Below are 15,000 nucleotides of genomic sequence, written 5' to 3' on the forward strand. Positions count from 1 at the left end.
ACTATCAGTAACCAAGACCTATTTATAAAAGAGATACATAAAATCACTCATAAAACCCATCATACAGTTATACGCTGTATTCATACACACAAAATAAATATGTACTCCTTACAGTCGGCCTCCGTCCGTATGACATGTCATGAATCCCGCGGAGTCGTAACAAGTTGATGGACGCATAGATCAGGTGAGACGCCCTTTCATGTTAAAGCAATGGCCTCTCTTGCCATCGATGTCTTTACTCAACGAAATCTCGTCAAATTAACCGTAAATCTCAACCCCTCTTGGTGAAGAAATTCTCCTCCAACAAAATAGTATTTAAACCCTCCAACACTGGAAACCATTCCCCTACCATCTCAAAAAAGCACGAGGGAGTAATTCCATCAATACCTTTCCATTTGTTTCCAGACTCAAGCGGAAAAGGTTTTCAGCGAAAAGAGCAGCAATAAAAGGGTAACAACGTTAGCTGATAGAACTACGCGAATAACCCCAACGGTTTCCAGTCCACTGAAGGTACTGGAAGTGGCGCTGGATGAAAAACCGGGTATTCCAACACAGAGTTTTACAATCGTGGATTCCGTGAGGAATGGGAATACAAATAGAGGCAAAGAAGCGTTCAGAAATACATAGGATTAGTTCAAAGCTTTAAACGGATTGAAATGAGAGAGCGAGAGAGAGAGAGAGATATTTGTTATTTAAATGACAGCAATATCCAGAGAAGTAACCAAATATTGTTTCTTGTTAGTTGGGATTAAAATAACATTTCCATCACACGAATCATGTTGAAAATGAAACGGAAAATATTTGAGTCTTAAGTAACTTATTTTCAAAGAGAATCTTAAATAGAACAAAGACTGGTTATTCATACTTGCCATCACAACTTCATTAATCTTCATACCAATGTGAAGTGTGAAGTTAAAAAAGCAGTTTGATCGACTTTAATAGTATTTTATTTGTAGATACAGTCAGCACCGCCATTCTTTCCAGGGAACACAAAAACCAGAAATGGAATTCTGGAATTCCATCAAATTCCTAAATGGGAACCTGAATTTCCATACCTACCACACCCCACACCCCACCCCGCACTCCCCCACTCCCACACCTAACAACCACCCCACCCTGCACACCACACCACAGAAAACACCCCACCTCACCCTACCACACCTTCCACCTCATCCCACATCCCCACCCAACACCCCCAGACAACTACATAACCCACACTCCCACATCCCCACTATCACACCCTATACCTCACACCCAACCCCCACACCCCACAATATCTCACCCCCACCCCACCCCACACCACCTCACCCCAAACCGCCCCCACCCACCAACCTCACCCCATACTCCCCCACACCACCTCACCCCATACTCCACCACCACTCCCACCGACATCCCACAACCCCACCCCACTCCACCCTTCACCCCACACACCACCCCTCACCCCATATCCCACCCGACCCCACACACCATCCCCAATCCACCCCACACCCCATACCCTACCTCACCCCACAACTTACCCTACACCCCACCAGGGACTGCAACGTGAGTTCGCATCAAGTGTCTATGAAGTTCTCTCTCTCTCTCTCTCTCTCTCTCTCTCTCTCTTCTCTCCTCTCTCGACGAAACGTTTGAGATACCTCTCTTCTCTACTGCATATTTTATTGCGTTTTGGTTTGGCCATATTGCAGAAGATATCTCTCAATAAATGAACCCATTTGCATTATTCCCTGATCAAGATCGACCATTTCCCCCACCGAATACTCAGCAGTTGAGAACCGCCTTCCGTCTCCAGAGAATATCCGATCTCTTCTCCCTCGTAAAACCCCCAAGATCGTTCCTGGGTATAACAGATACTTAGCGCTGATCTCTGTTCTGTATCAAACGCTGATCGAGCGTCAAATCGGCGTTTTTGTGCCACTTGAGGGCGTAGAAGGAAGGAAGGAAGGAATAAAAGGGTAAGCGGGGAAACGGTTGAACGAGAGAGGCTCTTAGTCTGGCACTGATATTTTTTTTTTTTTTTTTATGAATAGTGGGTTTTGAGATGGGTCATAAAACTGCCTCTCTCTCTCTCTCTCTCTCTCTCTCTCTCTCTCTCTCTCTCTCTCTCTCTCTCTGTTCATTTTTTAAATCATGATAAAGTACGACTAACTGTTAAATATGCGTGATAAAACATTTTCCTCTACACAAAGGAAAACCTCTTATCTTGAAAACAGCCCCAAGAGACGACTCCATCCAAAGGGAAATGAATGAAAACATTGGAAGAGACTAAATATTTTCCCTTCTGTGCAGAGGAGTAGAAGAAAACATAAATAAGCTTGGAACATCTCTCGCGGCGACTTATAACAGCTTCTGTCTGTCTGTCTGTCTGTGTGAGTGCTGGTATGGCATCACAAATCCTCTCGAAGAAGGCAATGGGTGAGCGATTATTGCTGGAGGCTGCAACGGGAGACGAGAAGCTCTTTATTGCTCTCAATTTTTCTCTTCCCTTTCGTTGTTGATTAAATTTGGGGTAGAAGACAAGACAGTAGTCTCTCTCTCTCTCTCTCTCTCTCTCTCTCTCTCTCTCTCTCTCTCTCTCTCTCTCTCTCTTTGTATAGTGTGTATGTGTGTGTGTGACTGATAGATTGATATATAGGTAGATCTACTATTCATAAAAGGCGTCTCTCAACAACTGGCAATCAAAGTATAAAGTCCTTCAGGGCCGACTTATATAACCAAGCAAAAGCGTTAGGTAAATACTTCACCTGGTGATACTCTCATGTGTGTTGGAAGAAAATAATTGATTTTGCTTGGGAAAATGTTTGAGCTTGGTTAGTTTCTACACAAGTGACTATCACCAACTAGTCACCCTGGGTGTGAAATTTGTTCTGAATATCTACGACTGAGAGAAAAACTAATTTAGTAAGATGAAAATGACTCGTAATGCTATGAATATCTACAATCTAAAGGAAAATTATTTTAGAAAGATAAAATGGATCCTAACCTGACGAAAGCAGAGAAATTCCAGCGGGACCTCCCAATCAAATGAGGCGCATTTCAAAGGGCGATTTCCGGAGCTTCATATCTTATGTAATTGTCATTTCCTTTGGCCATGAAAAAGCATTTATGAGATCGTGTCATCAAAGATGATTTGTGGGGAGGGGGGTTTGGTGGAATGACCCCAAGGGCCTCTGGACTCAAAAGTTTTCGGTCGTGACCTCAGGAAGGATTTATTATGAAATAAAGCTGACTAAACTGGAAGGAAATTGCTCGTTTAAATCAACATCTAAACGTTATAGCGATCTGGGAAGGTAACTACTGTATCATGTGACTTTAATATCTCTCTCTCTCTCTCTCTCTCTCTCTCTCTCTCTCTCTCTCTCTTGTCCTGAAATATCGAGAGGAGGAACATGAACTTGTCGGCAGCAGAGTTCAGGCGACCAAATCTTTATTGTTGTCGAGACTAAAAACAACAGAAGATATTACGATCCAACTTTGTGTTTCCATCTCAATGAGGTCTCTTTCTGCCAAATGTGAAAATAAGTCTTGTTTTCTTCTTTCAATATTTCTTGTCAAGTATTTTAGCTTTTCTGAGAATCTAGATAGTTCCTACCAGTGTGGGACATATTTTCCAGATAGTATTTTGTCATGAAAAATGGACGGACTTCGAGGTTGTATTAAATATAAATGTTATATTCGAGAGATCTTGTTTTAGGAAAAGAGCACCGCTTGAATATCTTCAGTGTTATATGTACATACATACACGCTCTGGGATTAAACGTACCGTTGGAATCGACCATTAGACAAAGCCTTAACACTATTAAGTCCTGTGCATTCGGCTATAAATGAACATCCTGGAATTGTACGTAACCATAGATAGAGAAAGGGGTTTGAGGGATAGGGAGAGAAGAGGAGAGAAGAGAGAGAGAGAGAGAGAGAGAGAGAGAGAGAGGCAAAACGCCTCTTACAGTTATATAATTATAGGGAAATTATTTAAAAGTAAAGACCCAAGTTATATATATATAACCCGATATATATATATATATATATATATATATATATATATTTATATATATATATATATGTATTTTCTATATAATATATCTAATATATATTTATAATAATATATAATTATATATATATTATACATATATATATTATATAAAAAAAAAAAAAAAAAAAAAAATATATATATATATATATATGTGTGTGTGTGTGTGTCTGTGTGTGTGTGTGTATGTGTGCGTGCGTGTGTGTGTGTTTGGTAATTTTTCAACATTTATTTGCCAGTTCCGAAAATAAGAATAACTTAAAAAGAGAACGAAGATATAATTGGCCTTTGCTGTATATGATATACTATCTATTTTCATCACGAATTCTGATATAGACAGAAACTGGAGTGACATAATAAACTTTGTTTTGTCACTTTTTTCTGTTCAGCTGTTGACCCCAAAATGTGAAGGGTTTTACGAATCATTAAATCTTTGTTTTCCAAGTTTATGAATATAGAGTAGACACGATCACAGGATTAATGTAAACGATAATTATGAGTGCTTTTGGGAATCTCTCTCTCTCTCTCTCTCTCTCTCTCTCTCTCTCTCTCTCAAGTATTCCAATCATGCTGACATATTGTCTGTGACGAAATATGTAAATGAAATAGGTTAGTGTCCAGCATTTTCTCTTGTGGTGGTGGGAGTATTCAAGTCCCAAGAATGGGATGGAATTATTCCACTCTCTGGAATGGGATGGAATTATTCCGTTCCAGCTCTGGAATGGATGGAATTACCATTTTCTCTCTGGAATGGGGATCCACAAAAGCACAGATCTGGAGGCTTTCGTCAGCCTCAGCTAACTGTGTCTGTTTGTTTCGACAGACGACAATTGGGCTCCTTCTTCTTCTTCTTCTTCTTCTTCAACGCTTAGAGAATGTTTATGCTGCCCTCTCTCTCCTCTCTCTCTCTCTCTCTCTCTCTCTCTCTCTCTCTGGCTGGCCCATACTTTCCATTTCGGTGAAAGCTTCTCGGAAGAAAGTCAGTCGTCATTCAAAGTTTCAATCCTCCGGAGAAAGCAACCAAGCTTTCTGGGAAAGAAAGTTTTTGATTTCTAAGAAGTTGGTTTTCTCCTTCGGTTCAAAGATACCTACCTTTCGAAGGGTTAGTCTGTAGGGAAATTGGAATAACAGTTTATGTATTTTTATTATTTTTTTTCAGCATTTCTACCTTATTCTTATGAGTAATACACAGTACGAATATATGTACACAATTTTGTATATCAGCCCACATATATATATATATATAATATATATATCTATATATATAGATATATATATATATATATATATATATCTATATATATATATATATATATATACATATATATACATGCACATACCACAGCCCAATAACAATACCAGACTCTAATATAAGAACCACCCAGACATCTCATTTCCCCAAAGCAATGAGCAATGAACAGGGGACAAGCACATTGCTACGAGCCATCACTGACAAGATGAATTGTAAGTCTCATTAAAAGTGTTATTAAGGCAGTTCCTGGAGGGAGAACTCGTCTCTCGTGATGTAATACTGTAATGACAGTCATCATTTTTTATGTATAATCTATTTCAGTTTAGTCATGAATTATCAGTTTTCAATTGAAATGAGTGGGGAGAATGTTTTTTATACGTTTTTTCTTTATAATAAACGTATTTCCTGCTTTTTACACATTTTTATAAGGAAATTGAATAACTCTTGTTATTCAATGCAAGACTTTCTGTCTCATTATCTTGTTCTTTACTGAAAATATTTAACCGCTGACCCGAGGAGGACAAAATATCGCTGGAACTACAAATCGATTCTTTGGTGTCGATCATCAGTCGTCCTGCTGCGCTTTTTGAATGTTTCTCTGCTCTTGGAAATTGCTTTCTCTTCCACACGAATGATTCCTTTCCCTTGATCCTGTCTGTCACTCACCCGTGACATCAACCGATTCTCTCTCTGTTCCCCAATAATCTCTGTCCTAAAGGTTCACCTTGATTTATACCTCCACGGACGATATCTATTGCTGGTATATAACCGGGTAAAGTTAATCAATATGAACACTTCTGTCACGTTCACATACATCTGCCTGCCATCCACTCTCATATATCTGTTTTAAGGAAATATTTCTCTCTCTCTACTCTCTCTCTCTCTCTCTCTCTTGGGCAGATCTTTATTTTCTGATAAGTCATGTTTTATTATTATTATTATTATTATTATTATCAGTCTATTTTCGTGTCCTGTTCCCGTTCCGTCCGATTGTTCCTATCTGTTCCATTGAAGTGAGGGACCAAGAAGATTGTTTGTCACACGATGAAACAAACAATCGCATGGCAATCGAGTGACGTCATTTGTTCACATCAACTGTTCACTTCCGAATTCTCGTTGATGTTTGATGCTCTTATTCCTGTTCAGATTAAAATACAAAGCTTTCCAGTGTTTGTCGATTTCAAATGACGAATGCGTATACCATGTTCGGCGTATTTTCTTGATTTATCATCAGTATAAGCCTTGGCGTATACTCCATACACAGTTTTGTATGCTGGGGTGCGTATAAAACTATGTCTAATTCCGTGTTTACATATTGATATTTTATCTGTATATTAATTTTTTATTTATTTTTTTCTTTTAATCAGTGAGATCTCCTCTTTCTGTGTTTCTCTTTACCTTCTATTACTTCCTAATGAAAACCCTAATATTCTTTGGAAGCTTCTAGGATTTCAAGTCAGTGGCCCCTGTGGTGGGCTTCTTGTTCCATATGAATAGGGTTCAACTTGTCTATAATATAGTAATAATAATAATAATAATAATAATAATAATAATAATAATAATAATAATAATAATAATAATAATAATAATAACAATAACAAAATGATAATAATAATTTAATCAAAATATTAAAAAATATTAAACCTATTAATAACACTAATAATTATATACATAATATATATATTATATATATATATATATATATATATATATATATATATATATATATATATATACATATATATACATACACATATATACACACACACACACACACACACACACACACACACATATATATATATATATATATATATATATATATATATATATTATATAATATATATATATATATATATATATATACATATATGTGTGTGTTACGCAAAATGTGGATAATTGCCAAATGTGTACATTTTGCAATAAATTTTGCCTATTGTGTACAATTTGCAGGCACCAAGCGCTGCAAATTGTACACAATAGGCAAAATTAATTGCAAAATGTACACATTACTTACTGACTTACTACTTAAATAATGCATAATTGAAGTACTGTCTAATTAATATTTAAATTCATGTTGACTCCCCTCCCCTACAAATTTCTGAGGTAACACTCCCCGACACAGACTACACAACACGCCCACCCAACCCGTCCTCACTTGACGCAGAAACCATCTTACATTTGAAACAATCTCGAGAACTCGCGTTGAGGGGGAGCAGGGATTGTGGTCTCGGCGCGGGTGAGTTATAATCAAGAGCCTCATTCCAGAGTCCTAATTAGTGTTGGTGAAATGTCGCCTCTATAAACAATTTCGAAGCCAATTACAGTGAAAGGGTTCTACTTTCACTTATAATGGTTTCTTCTGGAATATTAAATTAACAACCTTCCCCTCTGCCTGTGAATTATAAATGGAGAGAGAGAGAGAGAGAAGAGAGAGAGAGAGAGAGAGAGAGAGAGAGATTACACTATTATACTAACACACTGAAATCCAGATCTTACAATATATTTAAACGACAGTAGGATATTAACAATCCCTCATTTCTCCCCAAGAATCTTAAAAATTGAAAGTAAAATGTTAGAACTCCAACGATTCTTGAAGACGAATGAATGAATGAAAGTGACTCCGAATAAAACAAGACTCAATTTCAGCATCACCTTCTCTGGATGGACGACCGAAGGAAGGAAGGAAGGAGATGCTTATGGGATGCAATTGGCGGAACAGAATTAAATCCTTGACAATATGAAATGTACTTCTGAAACAATGCGAGTTTGCAAAAGTAATAAGATCTATCAGTTCCAAAAGAGACTTATTGTGTCATGTAAATCCTTGCCAAGGTTACATTATATGTTGGAGGTAATTATGTATGATACATCATACATAATTACCTCCAGACTTAACCAAGATGGACTGGAAAACATGTTTGGCTGTCTTAGACAAATGGGTGCAACTTATGATCATCCTACGCCAGTTGAAGTCACAGAATAAGGTCATATTTACTTGGCAAAGAAAACTCTAACTGGAAAAAATTGTAACTCGATGAAGGAGTGCGATTCTTCAAATATGTCGGAAGGAATGTTCAGTCAAGAGAAAAGTTGTGAAAATAATGATTCAAATGAAACTGAAAATAATGATTTAAATGAAACTGATCTTGAAAGAGAGCTTATGATTTCTGCAATGGTGTTTGCCTCTACTGAAGATGAGAAGAAGCCAGAAGAAGATTCAGAAAACTTTGTAAATGAATTTCATGAAAGAACTTTAGAGAATGTTGCAGACGAAGATGGAAGGGCCTTCGATATGTTGGAGGTTATGTGGCATCTAAATTTCAGATTATCAGTTCTTAGGAGTAAACTTAAAAAAAAAAAAAAGTGAAAGGTACATGGATCAGTGCAGTAGAGCTACATGATGATAAATTAACGGAACCAAGTGCTGAGTTATTTTTTTAAATTAAAGGTAATGGAAAAAATGTTTCAAACATACAACGGAGAAATACACTGAGACCAGGCAATGGAGTATTATACGACTTGGCACACCATATTGAAAATTGTAACCTTGACTTTTAAAGAAATATTGATTTTTGTCAGATGTCGGATGTTTTTTAGGATGAGAGCTCTAAATGCCCAAATTTTATCAAGCAGGCAAAAAAAAAAAGATGCATAAATTAACTAAATAATGGCATCAAAATAAAAAAAAAATTGTTTTTTCCACTTTTACTAAGTATTTTTAATTTCTATTATGAAGCCAGATACTGTTATGTGTTATCTATGTATATTTATGTTAGTTTATTAAATAATGTATTGTAAAATTGTAAATAAGCCTTTGTAAATAAATGCCGGGTCAAATGCTAATTGAATATTTTTTTAAGTACTATCAAGCATATTAATTTAAGGTTTCTACTACATATTAGAGAGCCAAACATTATCAATCCACGATTTTGTATGTGTAGTACAGTGACCTACTATATGATTCAAAAGAACACCAAACGTATACAAGATAACAGAGTGAAAAGGACATCTGACACTTACAGGCCTAATCCCTTCGACCCAAGGTACTTCTTAATGTCGTTCCCAAGGTAGTACTTGCCTTGACCGCTCTCACCCTCTCCTCCAGGCCTATCACTGAAATACCCCACAACTACCCCCCGCGACCAAAGTGACTGTACCTCTCTCCCTTATTCTATATACTTTGCAAATCATAATAGCCCCATTTCAGCAAATGATGCGAAAACTATATTTCACGCCCAAGAGATTCAAATTTATTCTTTGTTATTCTTTGTCTAAACCTAAAAATCACTTTGTTTCGGAAAAGACAAAGGAATGTTTTGGTTAGAAGAGGATGACAGACCTTCGCTTTTTGTAGCTGAAGTCAAAGTTTTAAAAAAAGGGGAGGTGGCTGTATATTGAAACGAAGGTAATGGGAAGCATGAAGGCCCGTGGAGATATTTAGGGAATGAAACTGAACGTCATCAGACTTAACATAATATCTTGACATTATTCAAAACAGGAAATCGCCGTTTGTTTTGTAAAAACAGGAGACAAGAAATATAGTCTGATTAAAAATCAAGAGTGTATTACAACCTACAAATATACACGTTTTACTTTAAAAAAAGTTTTACGAAACAAAAGAGGAAAAAAGGAAATAAAAAATTCTGTCATGAAGAATAAAAACTTCAAGTTAAAGGAAGCAAAAATTGTTTTAATTAAGTTAAATAAAATGTTGTCGAGAAGGAATAAAACGTCAATGAAAAAAACCTGATTGAGTGATTCTGGGAAACTGTTGCAGTTCTGCTTAGTCCGCAGTACTTTTCCCCTTTATATGACTCAAGTAATTAAAATAAATACCGGTTTACCAAAAAGGCCTCTTAAACAAAAACTAATCATTTAAAAGCATTCTTATATTCTTATAATATTTCAATTTTGGTGTCATTGGGATCATGAGACTCACAGGAATAAAAGAACAAATTACAAGTCTGAGTTACTTTACCTTTTTAAGTCAGATCAAAGTTCAGGAAATGTCCCGCCAACAGTACATGCACATCAAAGTGATGTGACAGGAGGCAGTGCTTGTTGATATATCAAAAGATTGTCATGTGAAACGATTTGGAGAATAAACTTTCATTTTATGATCATAGAGTTGAAACGTTAGGCCATAAAGATAACAACATTCTAATTTATATTTATAAAAAAGCCCAATCAATATATATTAAAGATAAAGCAAACCTTTCATACATCATTCAGTAAAGTTAAGGAGAATTTTGTTCTTTTACACTACGAGAAAGGGGCCATACCAGTGTCATATATTCCACCTTTTAGGGATAAGTTCTCAAATGAAGTATACTGTTCACTTGAAAAACAAAAGGCAATAGATTCTATCTGATGGAGAACAGGGGCCCGTTTCAATTCCTGCATTTACATTCGACAACAACTAATACTTTGCAATTGACTAAGAAATTGGAATGATGCAAATTGAATGTCTGCATGTCTGGCAACATTTGTTCTCAGAAAAGGAGTTTGTCCGGAAAATACATTCAGCTATTGCTTTTGTTATAAAGGAAGTTCTCTATATTCTATTATTGTAATAAGCTTTTACATAACGTTTTATTATTATTTATTCGGCAAGTATCAAATATCAAAAACAACGTTCTGAGATACTTGAATTTCAAGTCAATGAATAGGTCTCATCTTCTGAATAATAATAATGATGATTATTCCGAATCTCTGGGGACAGCTAACATTTTCTCGTCCCAGTGTTCTCAAAACAGAGCATTGACGAAAACATCTACTAAGTAAGCAAGTGCCATGTTAAGTATCTGATGAGGAATTAACAACAGGCTAGGCTAGTTTGTATATTAAGTGATAGAATTAATAAATATGCTTTCAGGGGAGACTTACAGACCTAACAGACCTTACATCCTGTTCGGGTTGCCCCAGGTCCCTCAGTATGAGGCACCTCTAATGTATACCAGAGAGTTGCTAGTACATCTTCCGGTATATTTTGCATCTTCCAATCTTGGATGGTCTGGGATGCAGTTTAGATATTTGTCGAGCTTATTCTTAAACACATCTACGCTCACTCCTGTTATATTCCTCAGATGAGCTGGCAACTCATTGAATAGACGCTGCATTATCGATGCTGGTGCGTAGTCGATTAATGTCCTGTGCTTTACTTATTTTTCCTGGTATAGTTTTGGGCAGTATTAATCTACCTCTGCTTGCTCTTTCTGATATTTTTAGCTCCATGATGTTTTCAGCTATTCCTTCTATCTGTTTCCATGCCTGAATTATCATGTAGCGTTCTCTTCTCCTTTCTAGACTATATAATTTTTAAGGATTGTAGTCTTTCCCAGTAGTCAAGGTCCTTAACTTCTTCTATTCTAGCTGTAAAGGACCATTGTGCACTCTCTATTTGTGCAATATCCTTTTGATAGTGTGGGTACCATATCATATTGCAATATTCAAGTGGACTATGAACATATGTTTTATAAAGCATAATCATGTGTTCAGCTTTTCTTGTTTTGAAGTGCCGTAACAACATTCCCATTTTTGCTTTACATTTTGCCAATAGAATTGCTATTTGATCGTTCCATAACATGTTCCTATTCATCATCACACCAAGGTCTTTAACTGCTTCCTTATTTGTGATTGTCTCATTATTAGGTCCCTACATGCATATAGCCTTCCTTCTCTGTTTCCATAGTTTATTGATTCAAATTTATCAGAGTTAAATACCATCCTATTTACCTCTGCCCAATCATATACTTTGTTAAGGTCTCTTTGTAGCGCGTTCCTATCTTCATCACAAGTAATTTCTCTACTTATTCTTGTGTCATCGGCAAAACTACTCACTACCGAGTCCTTAACATTACTGTCTATGTCTGCAATCATAATAACAAACAGTAATGCAGCTAACACCGTACCTTGTGGCACACCGGAAATTACCTTGGCTTCATCCGATTTCTCATCGTTTGCAATAACTATCGTTTTCTGTTGTGTAAAAATTCTGTTAACCATCTTCCTACTTTATCCACTATATTATGTTTCTAATTTTCTTCGCTAAATATTATGGTCTACCTTATCAAAAGCTTTTGCAAAGTCTAGATAAACCACATCTGTTTCATTTAAGCTTTTCATATTTTTGTATATGTTCTCACGTGGACTAACAGTTGGGTTTGTGTACTTTTTTCCATCTACGAAACCATGGTCGTCCTATATTAAACAAATTATTTTTTATTAAATGTTTCATAATATTTTTTTTATTACCCTTTCATACACTTTCATAATATGTGATGTTAGACTCACAGGCCTATAATTACTTGCTTCTAGTCTTGATCCACTTTTGAATGTATGGGTAATATATGCTAATTTGTGCTCATCATAAATCATGCCTGTATCTACACTTAATAATATTGCAAGTGGCTTTGCGATAGAATGAACTACTTTCTTTAACAAGATAGCATGAACTCCATCTGGCCCTGCTGCAGCTCCATTTTTTAATTTCATTAATAGCCTATTGGAATATCCGTAATAATTAGTTTTCCTTTCCTTGAGGCTGAAGAAGTAAAGGGAAGGCCTATCAACCTACTTGTCAATTTCGAGAGAAAGGCCAAAGAGTGAATAAGAATCTCACTCAAATGAGACACCAGTGCTTGGACATCGGAATTGCAATCTTAATTAACAACGAACGTACTATAAACACAACAACACAAATCTAACTTGAAACTGTTCTTAATGTGGAAAATGACTTGTCCTAAGTATGCCCAGTTTACCTGAGACTCGAGATATAAAAAATTCATTAAAAGCAACAAACAGGAAGGAGTTATTCACTGACAGAGAGGACGTGGGTGGGGATGGAGGCGGGGCTGGTACAGGCGGGGGGTAGTGGCGGAAGAGAGAATGGAGAATTATTGAAGGATACTTAAACACGATTTAGAAATGCTGTTATTAGTGGATGGAATATAAACAAATGATGTGGAATGAAGTCTTCTAATAATGTTGACGTTTTTATTCATCTAATGCTATGGAAAAAACCTTTATGACAAAGAAAGTGAGTATGATTAACATTATTTTCTTTATTTATGTTTATGGTTTAGTTGTCTGAAGCCTTTATTCTCATGAATAATCTGCAAAAATAACTTACGCTAATCTCTCGGATGCAGATGGGGAAATCTGATGCATTTTCCGTTCCAAAGGAGGGAATGCTGGGTCCCTGTTCAGATAAGACCTTCCTTCCACCCCCCACCCCCCTTCACCTCTGTTTACACAATAATTCCTTCAGGCTCTTCTGTGCAACAAGATCTGACAACAATGAACAGGCCACACTTAACACTAGTCAATTTAATGCCTACACTTGTTTTGCTGTAAGATACAAACTTATAAATACATAATACCCGCCGCTATGGGGAAAATATAGGCTTCAGAATAAAACAAAAAGTTTTGAATCGACCGAGAATGTTCAAATTACCTTCACCAGGTGCTGTTCAAATCACAGCTGATGGTTCCACTGAAGTCATTTAGGTGAAAGTCAGACTATTCTACAACACGAGGCAACCGCCTGTCTCTCCTTCTCATGTATGTCCATGGATTTGAATATTCTGGCCTTTCTATTACCCCGATTACCTGGGGGTTTCCTTACCATTTTTTTTTTATCTCTCTCTCATCAACACTGGTTTGAAAATCCTGACCCTTATTTCTTCTCGTGAAAGAACTCCCCAAAATATTTGGAGTTTTCATCCTTTGATATTTATTATTTGTCAGTCATTAGTGATATCAATTCCTAATTTAAAAGCTCTAAAAGAATTTTTAGATATAAGAATTATATCTGCATATTGAAAATAACAAACTCCGAATGCAGAATACGAGATTTGGGTTATTGTGAGGACGAAAATTCTTGAGTAAAAAGAATAAGGCTCGTTTGGTATACCTGCAATGAACAACAAAAAAATAACAAAAAAAGCTATGGCCCTTTACACGCTAGAAATAGGGCTATATTTTGCACCCATCGAGTCCATGCCTGCAGAAAGACCATACATTGCAAATAACTGACACCAGAACGGATTGAACAGCTGTACTTAATGTCAAATCGCACCAGTGTAAATTCTGACGATGCTTTTTGTTTTCACCCCAGAAAAAAGTTTTTTTAGTCAAATTTAGATTTTTAAGGATTTATTTATCTGTTCCTTAATCGTCTACTATATATTTCGTCCATTCTGGAATGATTAGGAGAGAGAAAGAGGGTTTTAATCACCTTCATTTTCTTTTATATATTTTCACTCCCTAACCGACTCCTGATGGGATTTCTGACCTGAGGCTGAAAATCATCCTTTGATCTCTGTCTCGTGTGAAGGACTCGGTAAACAGGATGTCCTACAAGTCAGTCACTCTTGTGTTTCTCCATCAAAGGACCTTTGGAGTCCAAAGGTGGATGAAAGTCCTATTAGTGGATAATCTCGTTAGAGTCTTCTAAATTCATAATTTACAAGATTTACTTCTATCAAATGTAAATCAGGGCCTTGATGGGAAAGTGTAAAAGAAGATTTGTAATTTATTATCTTTATATAAATTAGAATGGAGATGAATAATATATTTTACCTAACTCTTTTCTTTTTTCTGTAAACTCCTTCTGGCTCTGTCTCTCTCTTTCTCTCTCCATTTATAACTATCCATTGCTCCGAAATATGGAAGTGATATATAATATTTAATATGAAATGAACATAATATTAAG

General features: G+C 36.3%; 1 protein-coding gene across 1 annotated transcript in view; it reads left to right on the forward strand.

Annotated features, from left to right (window-relative positions):
• LOC135208094 (uncharacterized) overlaps nucleotides 1–15,000 on the forward strand; it is an 81,537-nt gene that overhangs the window by 35,925 nt on the left and 30,612 nt on the right. The window contains exons 3-4 of the mRNA XM_064240241.1: nucleotides 1,135–1,542; nucleotides 1,737–1,955. Coding sequence (XP_064096311.1) covers nucleotides 1,135–1,542; nucleotides 1,737–1,955 — 627 coding nt within the window. The remainder of the gene's footprint in view (nucleotides 1–1,134; nucleotides 1,543–1,736; nucleotides 1,956–15,000) is intronic.

Source organism: Macrobrachium nipponense, chromosome 34, assembly GCF_015104395.2.
Source record: "Macrobrachium nipponense isolate FS-2020 chromosome 34, ASM1510439v2, whole genome shotgun sequence".
In the NCBI taxonomy this organism is placed as follows: domain Eukaryota; kingdom Metazoa; phylum Arthropoda; class Malacostraca; order Decapoda; family Palaemonidae; genus Macrobrachium; species Macrobrachium nipponense.